The sequence below is a fragment of the Ovis canadensis genome, chromosome 3 (genome assembly GCF_042477335.2).
Source record: "Ovis canadensis isolate MfBH-ARS-UI-01 breed Bighorn chromosome 3, ARS-UI_OviCan_v2, whole genome shotgun sequence".
Classification (NCBI taxonomy): domain Eukaryota; kingdom Metazoa; phylum Chordata; class Mammalia; order Artiodactyla; family Bovidae; genus Ovis; species Ovis canadensis.
The window spans coordinates 212,594,614-212,620,214 of record NC_091247.1 but is presented as its reverse complement, the minus strand read 5'-3'; the positions used below and the strand labels follow the sequence as shown (position 1 = coordinate 212,620,214).

The 25,601-nt window shown below is 38.8% G+C and overlaps 1 protein-coding gene across 2 annotated transcripts in view; it reads right to left on the bottom strand.

Annotated features, from left to right (window-relative positions):
• The window catches only part of A2M (alpha-2-macroglobulin), a 50,068-nt gene extending 47,224 nt beyond the window's left edge, over positions 1-2,844 (bottom strand). For both annotated transcript variants that reach the window (XM_069585774.1, XM_069585775.1), the window contains exon 1: positions 2,367-2,844. In XM_069585774.1, coding sequence (XP_069441875.1) covers positions 2,367-2,452 — 86 coding nt within the window. In that variant the 5' untranslated portion in view covers positions 2,453-2,844. The remainder of the gene's footprint in view (positions 1-2,366) is intronic.
• Positions 2,845-25,601: the final 22,757 nt, after the last annotated feature.

Below are 25,601 nucleotides of genomic sequence, written 5' to 3'. Positions count from 1 at the left end.
CACTATTTTCTGCTGTAATTTTGTTACTATCCGTAGTTCTATGCCAAGAGAAGACATATTGGTAAGCAGGAAATTGATCCTTGCCACTGAAAGGCATGCAAGAGAATTATTCTCCTTTCCATAGTCAGTGCCATGTCAGTGAACATTTTACTTGAAGTGAGCCTTAATGAGGTGAACATTTGCAGGCATATCTCACGCTGAGGAACTCAAATCTGAATTCAAATAAAGACATGATAATTATACTTAGTCAAGCTGTCAATCTATTTTACATTAGGATTACTGAGGAAAGCAAGCAATTCTCATGTGAGACATTACAAAAGCCAATCCGTTTATAGAACTTTTCATTGAATACATAGCAAGCCTGTAAAAATGGAATGGCATGTTCTTGCTTTCCACTTTATGGATATGGAGCCTGAGGCTTAAAGAAAGTCATTAGTTTAAAGTCTCAGTGTGTTAAGCAACTAATGACATCTTGGTGTGTTACCTAACCCTGAATGTTTGTACATTAAATATTTGACTTTCAACTCATGGCTGGACAAAAATGGTCTACTCAAGGATGGTTTTCGAAAGATTGAATTTGGAGTCCTGGTTACTCATGAGCAGAAAAGAAACTTTCCCAATACCCTCATATATAGTTTTATTGACTCTCAAATTTTCAAACATTTTTGCTTACAATATCCCTAACATAATTCTTAGACACTATGGACTCCTTACATATACTCAGGAAAACAACTTTTTTTTTTTTCACAAGTTTAAGTAATAGCGAAATATATTATTTTTGATGATACTTTAAAATAAAACACATTACTTTTTTTTTTTTTGCTACCTGGATATAACTCAGTTGGTAGAGAATCTGCCGGAAATTCAGGAGACCTGGGTTTGATTCCTGGGTTGGCAAGATCCTCTGGAGAAGAGAATGGCAACCCACTCCAGTATTCTTGCCTGGAGAATCCCATGGACAGAGGAGCCTGACTGGCTGCAGACCATGAGGTCACAAGAGTCAGACACGTAGAGACTAAAGCAAACCACCACCTCCACATTACTTTTTTGTAACTTTCCCATGGAATCTTAAATATCATATTGATAAGATATCCAATATGATCTATTTAAAAAATACACCAAAATCTTCTTTTTGTAATGATCAGAAATTTAGCAGCTTTCTCCTTTTCCCTCGTGAGCTTGAATTTTCATGTCACTTATCTAACAGAAGTCTGTCCTAACATTTCTATGCTTTAAAATATTTTATGGATCACTCTAGTGTCTTTATTTTGTATGGGTATACATATGCATATATGCATATGTATGTGTGCTGTGTATGCATATGACTGCATATGTACATGTATGCATGTACTGTTATGTGTGGGTATATAAATTGCATTTTAACTCTTAAATTTAATGTGATCATAAAGTTGTAAATGTTAAACATTTTCTTCTGAATTGTTTTCAAAAGTCTTAGTAGTATACAACAGATCAAAACAAAATAAATATATTACAAGCTATGATTCGTATATTTTACATATTAATATAAAATCAAAACACTTTTGAAGCACATCTCTGATGAAAATGATGAACTGTTCTTATATATTCATGGACAGATATTCCTTACTGCAAGAATTAAACAAAGGTCTACCATGAACTCTGTTGCTAGTTTTGGTTTATGTAGATGCAGTGCTGTGAAAAATTGTTTGCATAAAAGTAAATAAATTATATCATTTTTTATCAGCTCCTGTAACTTCTGCATTACATGCCAAAAATCACAGTGCCCTATTATCAAGAGTTGCTTCTTATCATCTATCAACTGATATTTCCCTTAGATTCTCCTTCAATTCTGTTGAAACAAAGAATTCATCACCACACTATCTGCAAAATGATTTTCTCTTCTGTCATTTGAGTCTTTTGTTTTCTCAACATCAACATCAGTTTTTCAAATTGCTCCTTTATTTGGAACTCTAGAGATTGTTATATTCCAGAACAATGTTCCATAGTAACAACTGATTGAGGGGAGGTTTGTCTCTTTTAAAGTGGAAGATGGGAAATTAAAGAAGGGGAGGTAAGAAAGGGTAGATAGCATGGTCTCAAGCTGATCAGCATGAGTGTGAGGATCTAAAAGTTGATTCTTTTAAAAGTATCAATTTCCAGTGCCCTTTAGGAAGTCTTTGTATATCCTCAGATAACTTAGAGATTCAGAGATCCAGAAAGTTGGAGAGAAATGTTTAAGAATAAGTAAAGATTTGTAAAATCTCATTCTTGAAAGAGACCTTAAAGATAAGGAGGTGACAGTTCCATAGGGGGGACAAATAAATGAATGGGAAGCATTTAAAATAAAGGAAAGGACTCTTCAAATTTATGTTTTATGTGAAACTCACGGTTTTCCAGAGACTGAAGCATCTGTCGGCAGCAAGAGCAGAAGAAGAAGAGTAAGACTTGGATAAAGGAGTTTGTTCTTCCCCATGCTGCAGGGAGAAGGGACCGGAGGAGACCAGACTGTGTTGCACCTTTCTCCCTACAGTTGTTCTGGTCCCAGACTTTCCTCAGAGCAAGTAGGCTTTATGCTGCCCTCTGTGTAAACAGGAAGTTCCACCCACACAAGGTGTCTAAACAAAGTAGAGGTCTCTGAACATTCTCTGGAAGGTCATTGCTCTCAGGGACTTAATTACAGTCAAGGTTAATTCCTGGCAAGCTAAATAGGATTCCTGGAGGGATAAAATCCACATTCCCATTAGTGCTCATTTTCCCTGGGTTTTCCCGTAAAGCAGCTAATCGGCTTTTCAATCCCTTCTCTCTCTCTTGCTCCCTCCTGCTTCCTCATAGTGCCTTTTATGGCTTTCCTCTCATCTCTTGCATGAATAGCTGGCAGGGGAAGCTATAATTTAAGCAACACTGGAAGGCTCAAAATAGATATTTCACTACAAGTCAGTCTCCTGCAAGTCCTACATCAGATATGCCTACCTCAAATACTGAAGCAGTTTAAGAATTTAGTTGTCCTCTGTGGAAATGACAATGGATTAAAAGAATACCTTTTTGTCTTGGAGGAGATTGCTGAATTGCAGATAAAGAACTAGGTTCTGGAAGAATAATAGAAATATTTCCCTGTATTAAGGAAGTGAAAAGATGAAAGGAGAAGTAGCAGGATTTCAAAAACAAGCTTTGACTTACTCTGCCCAAGAAAGATCTTAATTGCCTTTACCATCTACTTAAGTGAACATGAACACATTTTGTTACTGCTTTCTAAATATGCAACTCCCCTCCAGTCTATTTTATCCATCCATCCATCCACTCATTCATTCATTCATCCAATTGATTGATTGTTTTATAAGTTTTATTGAGCCCAGTTGGTCTAGGATCATACAAAATCATGGAGATGGAATGATCAAATATGTAGAAACAGATTGCACATTCTTAGGGTATGAAATCAGGCAAATAAACAAGCAATAAAAATACAGTAGCCAGATATTATTATTGGAGAAGTTCAGGTGCTCTGGGAGCACAGGATTGGGGCACACAATTTAAACTTGGGTCTTGGAAAGGAAATCAAAGGGAAAGAAAAAAGCAAATTAAGCATCGACCCACACTTGTGGGTGGTTAGCCAGGGGAAAGAGGAGATGCAAAGTGCATTTGAAACACGTAAGGAATGACATAAACAAAGACACAGGAGGCAATAACCATCATGACACATTCATGATAAACATCATGACAGTAAAATGAAAAATTTTTGGAATGGAGAAAATGCTTGTCCACTTAGAAAAGTAGTGAAGTGAGCTCGCTTCAGATAAAAAAAGAAACCTGCTGGTAGTACTAGGGTACTTGGGGAGTAATCAGTGAAATGAATTTCCTAAATTTATTACTTGGAAAGATCACACTCACTGAAATTTGGGAGAGTGATGGGAAGGAGGCAATCCAGAAAGCAGGGTGGGTGTTGGCACAATTATATGGGTGAGAAATGATGGTATTTGAGCTAGGGTTGGGGCTTCCCAAGTGGCTAGTGGTAAAGAACCACCTGTCAAGGCTGGAGACATAAGAGATGTGGATGTGATCCCTGGACTGGGAAGATCCCTGGAGAAGGGTATGACAACCCACTCCAGTATTCTTGCCTGGAGAATCCCCATGGACCAAGGAGCCGGGTGGGCTACAGTCCATGGGGGTCACAAAAAGTTGGACACAATTGAAGTGACTTATGCATGTATGCATGTGTTTATAATGATATTGGATAGAGGTTGACAGATTTATATCATATCTAAGAGGTAAAATTACAGTACACAGTGAACACATGAATGTGATGGGTAAAGGAAAATGTGCCTTCCAATTTTCCTGGCTATTCACTGAATGACTTGTGTTGCTTTTAAGTGATTGAGTGAAACACAGGACATAGGTTGAGAACAGAACGAGAACAGAGGGGTGAGAGTTGGGAAGATAAAGAGTCTAATTTTAGAAAGTGTTGTGCTTTAAGTAATAACATTTGTAGGAAGTTTTACATGAGCTTTTGAACTGTGGTGTTGGAGAAGACTCTTGGGAGTCCCTTGAACAGCAAGGAGATCCAACTAATCCATTCTAAAGGAAATCAGTCCTGAATATTCATTGGAATGACTGATGCTGAAGCTGAAACTCCAATACTTTGGTCGCCTGATGCGAAGAACTGACTCATTTGAAAAGACCCTGATGCTGGGAAAGATTGAAGGCGGGAGGAGAAGGGGATGACAAAGGATGAGATGGTTTGATGGCATCACTGACTTAATGGACATGAGTTTGAGTAAACTCTGGGAGTTGGTGATGGACAGGGAGGCTTGGTGTGCTGCAGTCCATGGGGTTGTAAAGTGTCAGACGTGACTGAGTGGCTGAACTGAACTGAACTGAACTGAATGGTTTAGCGGTTTTCCCTACTTTCTTCAATTTCAGTCTGAATTTGGCAATAAGGAGTTCATGATCTGAGCCAGTCAGCTCCTGGTCTTGTTTTTGTTGACTGTTTAGAGCTTCTCCATCTTTGGCTGCAAAGAATATAATCTATCTGATTTCGGTGTTGACCGTCTGGTCATGTCCATGTGTAGTCTTCTCTTGTGTTGCTGGAAGATGGTGTTTGCTATGACCAATGCATTTCCTTGGCAAAACTCTATTAGTCTTTGCCTTGTTTCATCCCATATTCCAGCTGTGTTCCCTCCCTGCTATTTACCTAGGGCCAAAGACAACTCTTTCTTTTTTGGGGGTGTTAGTTCTAAAAGGTCTTGTGGGTCTTCATAGAACCATTCAACTTCAGCTTCTTCAGCGTTACTGGTTGGGGCATAGACTTGGATTACTGTGATATTGAATGGTTTGCCTTGGAAACGAACAGAGATCATTCTGTCAGTTTTGAGATTTCATCCAAGTACTGCATTTTGGACTCTTTTGTTGTCCATGATGGCTACTCCATTTCTTCTGAGGGATTCCTGCCCACAGTAGTAGATGTAATGGTCATCCGAGTGAAATTCACCCATTCCAGTCCATTTTAGTTCGCTGATTCCTAGAATGTTGACATTCACTCTTGCCATCTCTTGTTTGACCAATTCCAATTTGCCTTGATTCATGGACCTGACATTCTAGGTTCCTATGCAATATTGCTCTTTACAGCATCGGACCTTGCTTCTATCACCAGTCACATCCACAGCTGGGTATTGTTTTTGGTTTGGCTCCACCCCTTCATTCTTTCTGGAGTTATTTCTCCACTGATCTCCAGTAGCATATTGGGCACCTACTGACCTGGGGAGTTCCTCTTTCAGTATCCTATCAGTTTGCCTTTTCCTACTGTCCATGGGGTTCTCAAGGCAAGAATACTGAAGTGGTTTGCCATTCCCTTCTCCAGTGGACCACATTCTGTCAGACCTCTCCACCATGACTTACCCATCTTGGGTTGCCCTGCGGGCATGGCTTAGTTTCATTCTTTCTCCTTAACCATCTTCAAACTATGGGTAGCTGTTTGATCTAGTCTGGCCAGTGACATTTAAATGGAAAACTTTTGGGCAGGACTTGTAGAAAACTTTTGGTTTCTTAACATAAAGAAAACGTTTCAGGAGACACAGCAATGAAATGTTTTTATTTATTCTTTCTGCATGGAAATTGAAGGTAATACTTAAAGTTTCAATGGCCATCTTGAGTTGACAAAGCAACGAACAGGATGATCAAGGTCTGTATGCTAAGCAGGTACAAACGATAGAAAGGGCTTTGGTCTCTGTCAGTATTATTGGGTAATTGTGTCAAAGTTGGAATGTCAACCTATGGACTTCTTCCCTATTTGTTCAGCAATTGCTAGTTGCTTTTCTGTTATTTATTGCCAGAGGAATCCCTAGCTGATTCACAGACAGATGCAAAATGCATTTTAAATATATAGAGAATATTAGAACTTAAAGTAACATTGCAACAGTGGGGAGAGTGTGAAAAATGTAGATTTTAAGTGTATTGGACATGACAATTACTAGTTTAATATTGATGAATGTACTAAGAGAAAAATTACAGTACTCCTTTTTTACCTTGTTTGATGCACTATTGATATAAAAGACACAATTATTTAATATATTGCTTAAAGGAAAAGCTCTTCCAATTAAATTATTATGATATGAAACAATGTGTATGTTGCAATCACTGAATGCCAGAAATAGCTAATATTTGTAGGTACTATATGTTAGGCATTGTGTTAAGCACTTCATTTCATTTATTTTGTTCAAAAATGCATAAACTAGTTATGGACTTTTCCATTTTGGAGATGATAAATAGAGAATGACTCTAGGTTTCTCACTGGGGCTCTTGTGGGTGATCTTGCTAATAAGAGACAGGAAATTGTCAGGTAGAATCTTAGGTATGTTGGCTTTGAGGCTTTCTTGTGAAATTCAGGGAACCTGGGGATAAATTTCAGAAGTGAAGGAAAAAAAAAGAGATTGATTAATTGGCTCCTTCATCCATTCAGTTAATATTTAAGCTTACTATGAACCAGGCTCTGTATTAAGTACTGGGGATATTGTGAAGCAAAGCAGTCAAGTGGAGAAGATGGATATTATTTAGTCAGTCCACATATATTCTAATGCATATTTTATACCAGACACTGTCCTGTGGTTAACAAAAACCATATGTTTCTGCTATTGAGGAGTTTACATTCCTTTGCATCAAAATTAAGAAGGTGACTGGTGAAACGCATGTGACCATGCCAGCAGATCCACTTTCAATTCACGACTGCAGCCTTAGGTGCAAACACAGCCTCTATGCACTGCTGCTGCATTGCTCAAGTGATTTTATTTTCTCACTCTCCCAGGTCATCATTTCTATAAACAATGCCCTTTCTTTTCTGTCTACTGATGACATTGCTTCTTACTTCACTGAAAGAATAGAAATGATCACAAGCAAAATTCTGATCATCTGTCTCCAATTTTGAAATTGTCAGCTTGTCTGCATCTGCACCCATGGACTCTGTATTCTCTTGTGTTGCACTGGATAAACTTGTGTGCATCTAAATGCAAACCACCATTAATTTTTTTTTTTTAGTGTAACTTACTCTTTTCGCATACTCAAAAACTTTTATACTAAATTGACTCTCTGTGCCTTAATCACTCAGTCATGTCCAACTCTTTGCAACCCCATGGACTGTGGCCTGCTAGGCTCTTCTCTCTGTGGGATTCTCCAGGTGAGAATACTGGATTGGGTTGCCATGCCCTCCTCCAGGGGATCTTCCCAACCCAGGGATAGGACCCAGGTCTCCCACATTGTAGGCGGATTCTTTACTGTCTGAGCTACCAGGGAAGCCCTTAGCTCTCTCTACTACACCATAAAAATCTCTCCTCTCAACCTCATTATTCTCATCAGCATATAAATATATATTTCACCTATGAAAAAAACAAAATCTTTGACTATACATATCCATCTATCAATCCCCCCCCCCCATTTTTTGGTTTCTTTTCCCACAAATCTCCTATCAATATTTGTCCAAACTTACTACTTCCGCTTCTTCTTCTCTCATTATTTCATTAAAAACCCACTCCTAACAGGCTTTATCTCCATCTGTCAGTCACCAGAGATCTCCATGTTGCCAATTTCAGTGGTTAATTCTCAGTTCTCATTTTATTATGTCTTTCAGAAGCAATTGACTTAGCTGCTCACTCTGTTCTTGAAATTCTTCTGGAAGCCATTTCTTCACTTGAATTTCAACTCCCTGCCCTTCTCTGATTCTGTCAATCATTTTCAGAATCCTTTATTATTTGTTTTCCTGACACTTAAACATTGCCGTGTCTCAAAGTCCAGTCTTCTAACTTCATCTCTTTTCAAGACATATTGTCTCTAAAGGGTCGCTTTTTGTCCTAGGGTTTTAAATGTTAATTTAGAGAGTATTTAAACTCTCATTCTCAAACAATTTCTCATTGCAAAGTATCTATTCCTGATTTCTCCCTTCTGATTGAGAATTGTATTTATAACTGTTTTCTCTGACTCTCTACTGAAGTCTTACCGGCACCTCAAATTCAACACAGGGTTAAGCATCTGATTCCTCTTCCCTTCCTGGGACTTTTCCTCTAAGTGGTATCTCCATTAAACCAACTGCTTAGGCCAAAAATATGTGGATTCATCCTTGATTTCTTTCTTTCTGCTATTTCCAGTGTTAAGTTTAACAACAATCAGAATATATCTTTAGTATGCTGATGTTATTTCATCTACCGCCATCTAGTCTAAATCACCATCATCCTTTGTCAGTCCCAGTGCAAGACTAGTTTAACTTGTCTTCTTGATTCTCCCACTGTTCTCTGACAATCCACTGTCTCACACAAAAGTCAGAATAAATCCTTTAAAGGAAAAATCTATTTATGTCACCCCCGGGAAACTCCTCTAACAGCTCCTCATGATCCCGAATCCAGATTTTTTACCAAAGCCTAGAAGATGTCCAGGACTTGGTGATTCCCTCCCATGGTCTGATCTCATTTTTATGGCTTCACCCATCCTGTTCACTCTGCTGAAGTCACACTGCTCTCTTTCCTGTTCCTAGAATACACAAAGTCTGTTTTTGCTTTAGGACCATGTACTCCGTTTGCTTTTCTTGGGGCACTTAGGATATTCATATGGCTTTCTCGTCTACTTCATTCATGTCTCTGCTTAACCTCACAAAGACCTTTCTTGACCATTCTACCAGAATAGCAGTCCTCCACATATTGTCCTCTGTTTCCTTATGCTTTTTTTATTGTTCCTAGCACATTTCATTTGGGGAAGGCCATGGCACCCCACTCCAGTACTCTTGCCTGGAAAATTCCATGGGCGGAGGAGCCTGGTAGGCTGCAGTCCATGGGATCGTTACAGGTTGGACACGACTGAGCGACTTCACTTTCACTTTTCACTTTCATGCATTGGAGAAGGAAATGGCAACCTACTCCAGTGTTCTTGCCTGGAGAATCCCAGGGAAGGGGAAGCCTGATGGGCTGCCGTCTATGGGGTCGCACAGAGTCGGACACGACTGAAGTGACTTAGCAGTAGCAGTAGTAACAGCGTATTTCATTACACACATATATGTGACCATATGACATTACATAAAAATATAAATGACCCCTGGTGGCTCAGATGGTAAAGAATCTGCCTGCAAAGCAGGAGACTCAGGTTCGATCCCTGGGTTGGGGTGATCCCCTGGAGAAGAGAATGGCAACCCACTCCAGTATTCTTGCCTGGAGAATCCCATGGACAGTATGGACAGAAGAGCCTGGTGAGCTACAGTCTATAGGGTTGCAAAGAGTTGGACACAACTGAGCAACTAACACAGAGTGTACATATGACAAAATGTATTACATGTAACCATATGATAATGTACATACAATTTATACAGTATCAGCTCAGTTCAGTTCAGTCGCTCAGTCATGTCCGACTCTTTGCGACCCCATGAATCACAGCACGCCAGGCCTCACTGTCCATCACCAACTCCCAGAGTTCACCCAGACTCGCTTCCATTGAGTCAGTGATGCCATCCAGCCATCTCATCCTCTGTCGTCCCCTTCTCCTCCTGCCCCCAATGCCTCCCAGCATCAAAGTCTTTTCCAATAAGTCAACTCTTCTCATGAGGTGGCCAAAGTACTGGAGTTTCAGCTTTAGCATCATTCCTTCCAAAGAAATCCCAGAGTTGATCTCCTTCAGAATGGACTGGCTGCATCTCCTTGCAGTCCCTTGGACTTGCAGTCCCTCTCAAGAGTCTTCTCCAACACCACAGTTCAAAAGCATCAATTCTTCGGTGCTCAGCCTTCTTCACGGTCCAGCTCTCACATCCATACATGACCACTGGAAAACCCATAGCCTTGACTAGACAGACCTTAGTCTGCAAAGAAATGTCTCTGCTTTTGAACACGCTATCTAGGTTGGTCATAACTTTTCTTCCAAGGAGTAAGCGTCTTTTAATTTCATGGCTGCAATCACCATCTGCAGTGATTTTGGAGCCCCCCAAAATAAAGTCTGACACTGTTTCCACTGTTTCTCCATCTATTTCCCATGGAGTGATGGGACTGGATGCCATGATCTTCGTTTTCTGAATGTTGAGCTTTAAGCCAACTTTTTCACTCTATACACATATTAATGCCCAGAACAGTACCCATTTGTTCATATTAGGTGCTCAATAAATAACTGTTGAACGAACAAATGACTAAAGTTAATATGTAAACGAATACTATGTTGGCAAATATTGGCCTTTATTTTCAGCTTTCAAATGTGATTCCAGTGTGTTCATAGAGTTGTCTTCCCCAGTACTGTTATTTACAAAATTGATAACCATTCTTTTTTTTAAAAAAAAATTATTTTTATTTATTTATTATTTTTTGCTGTGCTGGGTGTTGGTTGCAGCGCAGTCTCTTTGCTGCTGGGAAGGGTTTTCTCTAGTTGTGGGGAGTGGGGGCTGCTCCTAGTTGCAGCTCGTGGGCTTAGTTGCTCCGTGACACGTGGAATGTTCCTGGATCAGGGATCAAACCCATGTCTCCTGCATTGGCAGGTGGATTCTCAACCACTGAACCACAGGCAAGTCCCTGATAAGCACTCCTTTTGTGACAGTACATGAAGAGTTGAAAAGGCTAAATATTAAAGACTTAATGTGTTCTCAGTTCAATTCAGTTCAGTTCAGTCACTCAGTCGTGTCCGACTCTGCGACCCCATGAATCACAGCATGCCAGGCCTCCCTGTCCATCACCAACTCCCAGAGTTCACTCAAACTCATGTCCATCGAGTTAGTGATGCCATCCAGCCATCTCATCCTCTGTTGTCCCCTTCTCCTCCTGCTCCCAATCCCTCCCAGCATCAGAGTCTTTTCCAATGAGTCAACTCTTCGCATGAGGTAGCCATAGTACTGGAGTTTCAGCTTTAGCATCAGTCCTTCCAAAGAACACCCAGGGCTGATCTCCTTTAGAATGGACTGGTTGGATCTCTTTGCAGTCCAAGGGACTCTCAAGAGTCTTCTCCAACACCACACTTCAAAAGTATCAATTCTTCGGCGCTCAATTTTCTTCACAGTCCAACACTCACATCCATACATGACCACTGGAAAAACCATAGCCTTGACTAGACTTTGATGAGACATTACTTTAAAGTAATGTCTCTGCTTTTGAATATGCTATCTAGGTTGGTCATAACTTTCCTTCCAAGGATTAAGCATCTTTTAGTTTCATGGTTGCAATCACAATTTGCAGTGATTTTGGAACCCCCCCCCCCAAAATAAAGTCTGTTACTGTTTCCACTGTTTCCTCATGTATTTGCCGTGAAGAGATGGGACCAGATGCCATGATCTTTATTTTCTGAATGTTGAGCTTTAAGACAACTTTCACGTTCATCAAGAGGCTTTTTAGTTTCTCTTCACTTTCTGCCATAAGGGTGGTGTCATCTGCATATTTGAGGTTATTGATATTTCTCCCGGCCATCTTGATTCCAGCTTGTGCTTCTTCCAGTCCAGCGTTTCTCATGATGTACTCTGCATAGAAGTTAAATAAGCACGGTGACAATATACAGCCCTGACATACTCCTTTTCCTATTTGGAACCAGTCTGTTGTTTCATGTCCAGTTTTAACTGTTGCTTCCTGACCTGCATATAGGTTTCTCAAGAGGCAGGTCAGTTTCCAAGTTAAAATGTATTTATTAACATTCTAGGTATAGTAATTTGACTGTGAATTAAGCTATGAATTTACTCAGGACTATGCAACTCACATTTCTCTATTTTTAAAAATGTATTTATTTATTTAATTGGCTGTGCTGTTAGTTGTGACATGTGGGATTCAGTTCCCTAACCTGGGATCTAGACCAGACCCCCTGCATTGGGAGTCGTAGCCACTGGGCCACCAAAGAAGTCCCTCCCTATTTTTCATAAAGGCACTTTCTACACTCCTCTGCCTTTGTCAGTGGTGTTGCCCAGTGCCATCACTGTCACTGCTCCTGTTGCCTCCAGGATCATGGGTATCTTGCTGCTCCAGTGTCCGTGGCAGCACCACCTGGGGCACCAGGATGACAGGTGCCTGTGCCACGTCCAAGGCCTCCTGGGGCGTAGGCTTTGGTGCTGTGTGCTGTGTGTGTGGGGAATCCAGAATCATGAGTGTCTCTACCATGACCAGAGTTGTTGAGTCATGGATGCTGCTACTGTGTGTCTGTGTGTGTGTGTCAAAGGTGGAGTTACAGGTACCTCTGTGGCTGGAGGGATAGGATCTCAGGCCCCGCTGCCATGCTGTTCAGCTCCCTGTGGCCACGGGCACGTCTGCACCCAGAAGGTCAGTGTCACATGCACTTTTCCTGATGCTGCCAGCTTGTGTGGGGCTGCGGGCTCAGCCACCAAGTCTGGTGATCCAGAATCGCAGGCATGGCTTCCAGTGTTCTCCTGGCTTTGCCTCCTCTATGTGCCCAGGCCACCCACCTTTAACATACGGATGTGTGAAATCCTCTGATGTCCTGGTGTGTTGGATGGAGGCACCTTTGCTGAGTTGCAGATGTTTTTCTGGTGGTAGACTGAAGGGGAGCAATAAAGAGAGCATCTCAACTGCCATGATGCTGATGTCACACCACAAAGATTATTCTTGCAGTGGTGGGAGACAATGGTGCTTCAGATTAGGATTTAGAAGGAGATACGGAGAGCATATTTAGCTAAGTGATGATAATGCCGTTGCCAAGACAGTTCATACGTGAGGAGAGGAAAAGTGAGGAGGCAGCAAGAGTTTGACGTGGTTGTAAGACATCCAGGTAGAGATGTCCAGAAGGCATGTGCATCTTCAGATGGGATATCCCAGGGTGGTGCTGTGTTCTTATTGTAACCCTGTCAGGTAGCACATGGTTCAGTATTTTCCATTTGGGGCAATGTTAAATCCAATCACTTGATTAAGGTGTTATGTGCCATACTTGTGAGTTTATGTTTTGCCTTGTAACTAATATTTTATGGGGATACTATTAGACTATATAAATGTCCTGCTGTGTGCCTAGTCGCTCAGTCATGTCCGACTCTTTGCCACCTACCTACCTACTTCTCAGGGACAGAGAAGCCTGGCAGGCTACAGTCCATTGGGTCACCAATATCTGGACACAACTGAGCAACTAACACACACATACCTACTTCTTATCAAAATTTCAATGTGTTTGTTTGTTTCTGCCAGTATAGTCATGTTTTCCTCCTATGTATAATGGGTTATAATCTATTATTTCATTATTTATTTTGATGCTCAAATAGTCTCAGATTTGACCAGTAAATATCCATTTAAGCTGACTTCTGGGTCCTATTGGCATGCCTTCATTAATCTTGGGAAACTACTTATCTTCTGACCCAAGATATTTCAGGCTCATATTATAATTTTCCTTTACTATGTTTTTTTTTTCTTTTAGTGAATGACATTAGAAATCAAGAATTGGTATGTAGGTATGCCCTTTGTTTTTATGGTGTCCCTACTCTTAGACTTTCTTAGCAAAAGAGCTAGGGAGTTATGCATGTTTAAACATACATACACATGTAGATAAATTGATACATGCTCTGTTAGGCTTCTGATGCCCCACACGTAGACTAACCCTCCATAAAGACACCCACCTCATCTTGCTCCAACTCTAATACCACAGGAGTGATATTTATTCTTTCTCAATCTGTGTAATTTTAATTTCCTTTTATTGTCTTATTGAATTAGCCAGAACTTCTAATATGCTATTGAGCCAGGCTACTTTCTTTGTGAACATTCTTCTAATCCTTTTAGGAGTTGTACACCGCACTATCTACTATCTTAACTCTCTTCAACACAGTGTGACATCTGTCTTATCTATCTCTATCTAGTGGTGTTGGGCTGACTTATTCAGAAAACAATGGAAGAGGCAGAGACATGATTTTCATTGGCCAATCCAATACTTCTTTTGGATGTATAATGGTTTGCTACATTTTTCAAATTTACTCTAGGAACCAGGGCTGCTTATAAAATAAACACAATTAAGGAAAAATAAACAGACAAATCTAGACAGATAAATAGGATTATCTTGCTAAAATGCTGTTTATTCTGTGAGGAAATTAAGTCTAATTCCTTCAGGGGTTGCTTAATTAGTATTATATCTAGTTAAAATAAATAGAGAAGTCTGTAGCTTGTCTTCTCATTTTCTTGATAGAGTCTTTCACGGAGCAAATTTTTAATCATAATGAAGTTTAGCTTATCAATTATTTCTTTCATGGATAATGCCTTTGCTTTGTATAGAAAAAGGTCATCACTATAACTAATGTCACTTAGATTTTCTCCTGTGTTGTCTTCTAGGATTTTGAAGTTTTGTATTTTACATTTAGGTCTATGATGCATTTTGAGTTAATTTTTTTTTGAAAAGTGTGTAGATTCCTTCATTTTCTTTCTTTCTTTTTTTTTTTTGCATGTGGATGTCCAGTTGTTCTAGCAGCATATGTATTTATTTTGTTAAGTTTATACCTAATTATTTCATTTTGGTGGGATTGTTAATGTAAATGGTATTGTGCTTTTAAATTCTAAATTTTACTTGTTCATTTCTGGTATATAGGAAAGCAATTGAGTTTTTATATTAACTTTGTATCCTGCAACCTTATTATTACTGCTGTATGTAGTGATCTGAAAGAAATAATAATAAAAAAACTCCCATGACTAATATCACAGGAGTGATATTTATTCTTTCTCAATCTGTATAATTTTAATTTCCTTTTATTATCTTATTGCATTAGTTAGAACTTCTAATATGATACTGGAAAGAAGTGGTAAGAGAGAATATGCTTTCTTTGTTCCTATTAGTAGGAAAATTTTAATTTTGCACCAGTAAGTGTGATATAAGTTGTAAGTTTCTAGTACTTTTTTTTTTAAAAATCATGTTGAGGAAGTTCTCCTCTGTTTCTGCTTTGCTGAGTGGTTTTGTTTTTTAGGGCTTCCCTGATAGCTCAGTTGGTAAAGAATCTGCCTGGAATGCAGGAGACCTTGGTTTGATTCCTGGGTCAGGAAGGTCTAGAGAAGGGATGTTCTTGGGCTTCCCTTGTGTCTCAGCTGGTAAAAACTCTTCCTGCAATGCAGGAGACATGGGTTCAGTCCCTGGGTTGGGAAGATCCCTTGGAGAAGGGAAAGGCTGCCCATTCCAGTATTCTAGTCTAGAGAATTCCATGGAGAGTCCATGGGGTTGCAAACAGTTGGACACAATTGAGCTACTTTAATTTTTTTTTTTTTAATCATGAATGGGTGTTGGATTTTGTTAACTGCTTTTTTTCTGTATCTACTGATACCATGTAATATCAATTTCTTCTTTAGCCTATTGATGTAATGGGTTACATTAATTGATTTTCAAATATTGAACCAGATTTGGATAACTGCGATAAATCCTACTTGGTCATTGTGCATAATTCTTTTATACACTGTTGGATATGATTTACTATTTTTTTAAAAAAGATTTTTGCACTTATGCCCATGAGAAATATTGTTCTGTAGTTTTATTTTATTGTATTGCCGTGGTACAGTTTTAGTATTATGTTAATGCTGGGCTTATAAATTGAGTTAGAAAATATTTTCTTGTCTATCTTTTGAAAGAGACTGAAGAGAATTGGTATAACTCTTTCCTTAGATGTTTGATAAAGTCACCTATCTGGGCCTGATGGTTTCTGTTTTGCAAGGTTATTAATTATTGATTCAATTTCTTCAATAGATGTAGGTCAGTTTGAATTGTCTATTTCTTCTTGCAGGAGTGTTGGCAAAAGTGGCCTTTCAAGAAGTTAGTCCATTTCATTTAGATTATTAAATTTGTGGGCAAGGCATTGTTCATAGTATTCCTTTGTTATCCTTTTACTGTCCTTATGATCCAGCAATTCCATTCCTGAGTATTTATCCATAGAAAACAAAACTACTAATTTGAAAAGATATATGCTCCCCTATGTTCATTGCAGTATTATATACAATAGCCCAGATATGGAAGCAACCCAAGTGTCCATTGACAGGTGACTGATAAAGAAAATGTGACATACAAATACAAAGGAATATTACTCAGCCATAATAAAGAATGAAATATTACTATTTGCAACAGCATGGATGGACCTGGGGGATATTATGCTAAGCGGAATGTGTCAGACAGAGAAAGACAAATGCCCTATAATTTCACTTACATGTGGAATTTAAAAAAGGAGAGAAGTGAACAAACATAAGAAAACTGAAACAAACTCATAGAGCAAACAAGTGGTTGCTAGGGGAGGGGAGTAGGGGGAATTAGTGAAGCAAGTGTGGGAGATTAAGAGGCACAAACTTCTAGTGAGAAAGAAATGAATCTTGTGGATGCAATGTACAACATTTATGGGGAATATAGTCAATAATATTGTAATAGTTTTTTATGGTGACAGATGGCAAGTAGACTTATTGTGGTGATCATTTTGTATAGAAATATCAAATCACCATGTTGTGTGTCTGGAATTAACATAGTGTTGTATGTCAATTGCACTTCAATCAAAAAAAAGAAATATAACATTGCTTTACTTTCTTTGTGCGTGTGTGCTAAGTTGCTTCAGTTGTGTTTGACCCTTTGCTACCCTGCAGATCCTAGCCCACCAGGTTTCTTTGTCTGGGATTCTCCTGGCAAGAATACTGGAGTGGGCTGCCGTGCTCTCCTCCAAGGGATTTTCCTGACCCAGGGATCAAACCTGTGTCTCTTCAGTCTCCTATGTTGGCTGGCAGGCTCTTTACCACTAGTGCCACTTGGGAATTGAATTAAATCTGACTCTGCTTTCATTCTTCTAAAATTCTAGTGAGACTTAATCTTCATTTTTATTAGAGCCTTCCCCACACTGGGGTTTGTAAAACAAAATATTTGGGATGCTGCTTTTGTCTTTGCATGAAACTGGTTACTCCTCATATGACCATGCCATTGTCCAGCCCTTCAGCCATTTTGAAGCCTGGCTACTTGGCTGCTTCTATGCTCTATCCGGACACGGGAATATTTCCTGAGACTGAGAGCTCTGTAGTCCAGCATGTGCCTCACACAGCTACTTAGCTTAGAAGTCCTATCTATTACCCTGAGTGCAATGATGGAGGTGACACAGTGCCCACTATCCTGGGTCCCATAAGCTCCACTCATGTCCTGGTTTTGATTTCTTCCTGCCAGTGGGGCTTTTCTCTCTCTCTTTTATAAAAAAAAACCTTATGATTTTGTATTGGGATATAGCCAATTAACAATGCTGTGATAGTTTCAGGTAAACAGAAAAGGGATTCAGTCACACATATACATATATCCATTCTCCTACAAACTCCCTTCCCATCCTGGCTGCAGTGGGGCTTCTCTTTAATGTCTCTGCAAAAGACTTCTTTTTCTTCTTCCTCAGGAGCACCTCTGGGGACTTGCTCAAGTGCCAGGGCTTTTGCATAGCATCTTTAAGCAACCTCTGCTTCTAACCTTGAAAATTCTTAAGGCAAAAGGCCACAAGGACTTGGCTACACTTTTAAATAGGGAAGGGAAAAAAATACCATAGGACAAGAATCAGCACAGATTACAATCGTTTCAAATCCTTTTCAGTCATGAAACCAAAATAATCTTTAATATTTCAGTAAATTATTCTTCCATATTAGGAAGGGAAATAGGCTGGGAAAACAGAGGTATTTTGCTTACTTTGGGAAAAGAATGTGAACTTGTGTAGTTTCAGTTAAGATTTGTCCATGTAACTGTTCGGGGGAAAAAAAAAGATAAAGGAAAGGGGAAAAGCAGGCTGATCTTGTTATTATTTGAGAAATTCATGTTTTCATATATATAGTTCCATAACCTCATATTATTGAACAAAAACTAATTTAGAGACTTCTGCTGATCTGTGTGATTTTCTTATACAATAGTAAATAAAATGACTCTTTTTCCAATTTCTTCTTTGGTTCTTGTTTGGAAGTGCTGTTACTGTCCCACACACATATCTTTCCTGCTTCTGCAAGCAAACATATGGTTCTGGAAATCTGGAATTTTAACCCCAGGATTCAATAAAGAGCACTAGTATTGAAACTTAACTGTTCCGCCCCACCTCCCTCCCCTCACCACCTGGGGAGTAGTGATACGTTGGGAGAATGTGACTGTCTTTGCTTCCTGTTTCTACCATTTCTACCATTCCCTATGAAAAAATGCATGAACAATATTTCACCTTATGAGAGAGGGATCAAAATGCATAGTAATAAGTGGTATTAAACACATCCTTTGAGGAAAAAGACCAGTACACAGCTTCTTTTCTCTTTGCAAAATATGAAGATGAAATTTAAAAAGTGGTCTGGATTAGGAAGAGAATTCTTAGACTTCTAATTGCCCTAACCTCCTATCCTGTCTCTTGTTGGCCTATGTATTCTCTATGATTGAGAAATCCGTTGTTTCGAACAAAATTCTTCCTTACATTCTAATTCAGATCTTTTGGATCATTTTCAAAGATTTCTTTCAAGTTTCCCATTGTGAAATTCTGTGTCTTGTGATTATGGTCTACAATAAGGCCAAGGAGAGCAGTTTCTCATGCTGCTTCTGGCTTATTCTCTGGAACAGTTTAGAAAACAAATGAGATGTATAGAAACATCTCTGAGATGTGTAAAATACCATGCAAATATAAAATTATATCAATATTTTATTTTCCTACCAAAAAGAAAGAGAAAGAGAAGACCCCACATAAAAATAAAAAACGAATGGACAAAATTCCTTCATAAGTATATTGTGTAGGTTAAGAATTCTGTGACCAAAAGAACTGCAATGGAAACAAAACTGAGTTTCTGAATCACGTGAAACTTCTCTCCTTTCCTTTGCTTAATGCCTCATTTAAAGAATGCTGAAAACAGAGATGGGCTTCCCTGGTGGCTCAGCGGTAAAAAATCCAACTGCAATGTAGGAGCCACAGGACACTCAGGTTTGATCCCTGGGTCAGGAAGATCCCTTGGAGGAGGGCATGGCAAACCACTCCAGTATTCTTGCCTGGAGAATCCCATGGACAGAGGAGCCTGGTGGGCTACAGTCCAAAGGGTCGAAAAGAGTCAGACATAATTGAAGTGACTTAGCATGCATGCATGAAAATAGAAACAGTAGGGCTGAAAAGGAGGCACAACCAGCTCAGGTTGATAGATGATTCTTGCAAATTAAATACAATTAATGAGGAATTATACATACATAAGGATGAAACAGCAGGGGGCGTGGCAGCCCAGAACACTGAGATGTAGACATTGAAGCCATTATTTTGGAGGGAAATAGATTCTAATCATGGTTTTCTCTTTCTGGTGCCCAGATCCCATTTTGAAGCTATCCAGGAGCCCACCAACAGTTGCTTCATTAGAAGAAAAGATCTCTTATCTAAAAAATCCCAATGGATTTAGGAGCTCTGTGTCAGCAACTTGGGTCAAAGAGTAAAACTTCAAATAAAAGATGCTCTAAGTACTCTTATCACTTAGGAAATTCCAAGGGGATTTTTAGGAGTGCTATGCCAGGAACCAGGGGCAGACAGATAGACACATAGGCAGACAGACACACATATATAAAATGTCATCTATTTTAATGGAGTTTTTAAAATCTGAATTTTAGAATCAGCATCTCTGATCCTAATGGTCTTTGAGCTAAGATTACATAAAATGTAAATAAATTTAGGTAGTATTGACATTTGACATTTTCATGATGCTGACTTTTAACCTATCCAAAAACATAGGATGCTTTATTAACATTTGTTCAAGTCCTTTTTTTGTGTTCTTCATTACTATTTAAAATTTTTCCTTATATATATTTTACCCATTTCTTTCACATTTATTCCTGGGTATCATGAGAAAAATCAAACCCAAAATAAAAATCAAAGTACAGAATCAATGTACTTTGGGATAAAAATAAAGTCAAAGTTTTGACTGTAGCATCTGACATTAAGGTTCAGAACTAAATAAAGTTATGCCTAGCAGTTACTTTTGAATAGAAAAAAAAAATTCTGACAAATTTAAGGGTATTCCTCTGTATTTGCTAGACAATAAGAATTCTAATAATCTAGTTTACAGGAGCCCTGTAGGTGACCTAAGGTAGAGATGAGCCTTTTGGAGAGGTTTTTGGGTATTGGTTTTGTCTCGTGGAATAAATCTCATTAAAACTGATATGAAACCATGACATTTAAAAGGAGAACTGTACTAACAGAAGCATTTCCAGATGGGACTTCAAAGGACAGAAATGGTTCAAAGGGAAAAGATTTCAGAGCCCTCAAATATCTACAGACTGGAAGAAGATTGAGAGCATATCTCAGCTGAAAACATATGCCTTTTCTCATGGGAGATAAAGGATGAATTAGAGTGTAGAGTGGATTCCAGAGCCACAGAGAACCACTCTGAGGAAGCAAGACTGAACCCTAATCAGAGAACTGGTGACAACTGCCTGGTCAGATTTCAGAGTGGCTATGGACCATGAGCTGGAGTGGCCTCCTGTGCTCCACCTTTTTGAATAGAAGTATCTGTCACAGTTGTCCTGGGATTGCCCCCAGCAGAGTGGTGGTAGATAACTTTTCTGTTTAGTTCACAGATATTCAGAATGCGAACTACACTAAAGGAACTGAAATTGAACAGGTGACCCCAAGGAGTCTCATCTATACTTGGACCTAATTTAGATGCTGGATTTCAAGCCTGAGGCTGATGTCTTCATATGACAAGACATCAAGTGTTGGAGGGGAACATGGATGAGTGTTATTTTTTTTTTTTTTTAACATGGAAGTGAGATGCAAATCAGTGAGGGGCTTATGGAAGATTATGAAAGCTTAGTGGTTAGAGATTGTTTATTAATAAACCATGCCTTTCAGTATTCTAAGGCTTATGTGGTTCCCTCTCCTTGCCCTATGCCTTGCTTTCGAAAAAGGGTAGTGATGGAAGTGGTACTATGTGACTTCCAAAGCTAGACACTAAGAGGCTCTTCAGGTTCTGTCCCACTCCCTAGAATGCTTATGTTAATACTTGGGACACAGTCTCTTGGAATCTTGCTCCAAATCCTGAGCCATTTGGAGAGGACATGTGTCAACACTCTGGGCAGCATTTCTAGATGAGCCACCAGGTGATGGCCAGCATGAACTGCATGCCATCTGAGGAGTCATCTTGGATACCCAGTCCAGTTGAATCTTCAGAGGACCAAAGCCCTAGCCAACATCTGACTTCAACTGCAAGAGAGAACCAAAGCAAATAATGCCTTGTTGGGTGAACCTGGTCAAACCATAAAACCATGAGAGAAAAATGATAAAGTATTGTTTTAATTCATTACACTCTAGGTAGATAACTGGAACACATAGCCACATAGACACACACACACACACACACACACACACACACACACACACACCATTTGTAGCAGAGACTGGCTAGTTCTGCACTGAGTTTCTTTCCTTTTCCTCCTGAATACACAGAAAGACTGTCTCATCATGCCACTGAGTTCTGGCTAATGGAGCATAAGTAAATGTGATGTATGTCATATCCAGGTCTGCTGTATTAAAACTTCCTGTGGGCACCTTTATATCACTGTTTGACGGATAAGTATTTGGAAGTGACACACACAAAAATGACAAAGTTAGGTTATTGTGCTTTGTCACTGAGTTTTTGGGTTTGCTGTTTTAGCAGCTAATGTAAAATTAACTAAATACACAGCTGTAACAAACTGGCAGTATTTTATTTTGCATTTTGCTTCTATGTCCATACATGAGATTGACATTTAATTTTCTTTTTTGTGTGATTCTTATGATATTAAACTTAAAATAATTTATATAGGTATTCTTTTTCTGCTCTCTAAATATTGTTTTTAGGATTGAGATTATCATTTCCTTGAAAGTGTGATGAAATTTTTCTATAAAATATTGTTATGCTATCTTTTGTAAGTGAAGGATTATTTTTTACTCCTAATTCACTTTCATTTCTGGTTTATTCAATTTTTAAAAATATTCTATCCTCTGTTTTGATAATTTGTATAATTTTTATTCTTCTAGAACATTATATTTTTCATCGAGGCTTTCAAAATTTACCAGTTGTATGTTTTATTAATCTTTAGAATACAGACTTTTGTTTTCTTGATTCTATCATTTTGTTGACTTTCATTTTATTAACTTCTGTTCTTCACAATTCGCTGTCAACACTGTTTATATATTGCTTTTTTCCCCATTTTTCTAGCTCATTTCATTCATATAACAATCTTTCTTGATTTTTTAATTCATAGAATGTTTAGGTGTTATAAAATGTACTTCCACATGTACTAGATATTTAAACAAATAAATCAGGTATTTTGACATAAAATGGTTTAATTCTTGTTCAGTTCTAAATGTTTTGTAACTTTCATTGTTACTTCCTTTTAATTTTAAAGTTTTTATGATGGAGCATTTCAAACATGCATAAAATTAGACAAAATAATAAATGAATCCAATATATCCACAATATTATTATTATTTTCATAATATGTTTTTAATAGGCTTTTATCCTGCTCTCCTGACATATGTTCCACTTAGAAAAATAGTAGTCTTTAAAAGTAGTGGTAGTAGTTATAGTCTTAAAAAAAGCATCATTTGAACAGAAATGCTAAAGTTAACCTCAAAAATAACCCTAATGCTTGGTTACCAGTCACCCACGACCACACTGAAAATCTTTCTGGTTTGTAATTTATCTGCAAAGCATCTTTTATACGTAAAGTGAGAAATCACCAATCCTGTGTAAATTTTAATCTGGAATATTTTTTGTAAATATATAAAACTTTCCATGTATATATGTACACATATTATTTATTTGTTCATCTAACTGTTCTAAATCTACTAAAAGTCTACATCCACAATACTGTATTAATGTAATGAACTACTAGACTCTTAATACCCAGTTCTAACATCCAAGAACATCTATGTGCACTCTTGCCTTAGCTATACCATATCCACATTCCATCTACATTCACCTTCTAACCACCTCACCCTTCCCATTATCATTTTGAAGCAAAACGCTAAAATATTTCAGCATATATTTCCAGAAGGAAAGGATTATTTTTAAACAAAAACATGCTACATTATCATACATAAACATTTAACAAAATTTTTTAATATCATCTATATTTAAATATTCAGCCAGTACAAATTTATAATTCCTTGTTAAAATGTCATGTTTTTTAATTGGAGTAAATGGCTGTACAGTGTTGCATTAGTTTTTATTGTACAACAACGTGAATCAGCCAAATGTATACATATAATCCCTCCTTCTTGAGCCTCCCTCCCACGCCCCCATCCCACCCGTCCAGGTCATCACAGATGTCATGATGTTTTAAAAGGTGTCTTTGAAATCATTATCAAAATTAGGCCTATACATTGTGATTGATTAATTGATTGATATACCTTTTAAATCTTTCTAATTTTATAGGTGGTCTCTGCTTCTCATTCTGAGACAATTTATTTGTTGGAGAAATCAAATTGTCAGTTTTCCACAGTATGAATTTTGCAAATTATATGCTTGTGATATAATTTAATACGTTCCTTACCTTCTGTGTACATATAATCTGCAATATGAGTTTAATTACTCCCAACTGTACATTTTAAATATTTTTATAGTCCATACCTTTCACCTGAAAGAATGATTCTGTGAGGGTAAGGCCTGAGGTTTGTCATGCTTCCTAATGACTGCTTATTGTGTTTATGACTATTATTGACTCCATGAAAAACACGACTTCAAGAATGTAGAATAAGTGAAAGAAAAAATATATTACTTTCTTATAATTTTAAGGTATCTTAAGGAATGGAAGGGTAGCAATTACTAGGAAAGGCAAAGCCTTGTTATAGTCTTACTACTTTCTTGTAACTTTTAGGTATCTTAAGGAATGAAAGGGTAGCAATTACTAGGAAAGGCAAAGCAGAGATATAAGGGAGAGACTGAAATAAAAAACAGACTATTGAGCAAGAGATGTTGGGTGAGACTTACGGTTCCACAGAATCTGAGGTGCTGGTAGAAAACTGAGTGAGGAGAAGTAGCAGGAGACAAGAGTGAAGAAGTCTGCCTTCCCCCATCGTGAGGGGCAAACCACAGGCACTGTATCGTGCCCAGCTCCTGCTCTCAGCCTGGTCCTTGAGACCTTTCAAATTTAGCAGACTTTATATGCTATTTGCAAACAAGCTCCACCTAGTGCCTCCAAATGGAGTTCATGGTTGGACACAGATTCCCTGAAAGAGTTGATGCTCTCAGCGATTGCTTCATTAGTCTCAAGGCTAAACTCTGTCTGACAGGCTCTGAGTCATTTCCAGACAATAAAAATTTATGTTCCAGTAAGAATTAACCTTCTTTAACTTTGACAGCAAAGCTCCTGAGGAGGAACTTTCAACCCATCCTTCTTCAACTCCTTCAAAATTCTTGCAAGTAGCTGTCAAAAAGAGCTACCTCTGAGGGTCAAGGGATGTGTCATTATGCCAGTAACTCATTCAATGACTTTAGGGGGACTTCTTGACAGAGGATTGAATAAGCAGCTCTGGAGAAAGTAATTCAAAAGAAATGCCCGTGCTTGACTAAAATTGCAGGTGTTCTCCCTGTCTTCTCTATCCCCCTCACTTCATCATGACCCACCCATCTAGCACTCTCTCCTAGCCTTCCTCAAGCTGCAGCCAAGCCCTGCTCCCAACATACTTCCCCTGTATCACTAACACTGTGGATCCACCCCACACTCAACATTCTCCTACAGACTTGCTAAGGCTGGGCAGTAGACACAGTTCACACAGGACACCTCTTGATCACCTGGTGCTGGTGGCCACAGGGACTAACCTCCCTGGGCCCCACAGGTCTGTAATGATTGGAAAGATAGTTCTGGGCAGGCTGTCACACCCAGGACATTACACAGGCAGCAGAAAAAAATTACCCATAGTCTGCCTGTGAAAAAGACATTTACTTATCCTGGAACTTCAGCCTTAGGGATAGGCTTCAGCACTGCTGCTCTTCTAGAGGCTGCAGACGCACTTGTAGGGAATATAGGGAGGAAGATGCAGTCTTTGCACCCTCCCGTTGTTGCATCGTCCCCTGACCTTGCCATGGCTTTCTGGGATCTTCCAGCAATGAGCTTATACACTCAGAGGAAAGCTTAGTTCTGGCAACTGTTGCCCAGAAACACTCCCGGATCTCCTGGTCTGGAGGTCAGCAGGGATTGCAGACCCACAGGACTATTTATGTACTTTAACAGCTGTTGCTGGAGGATCTGGCTTT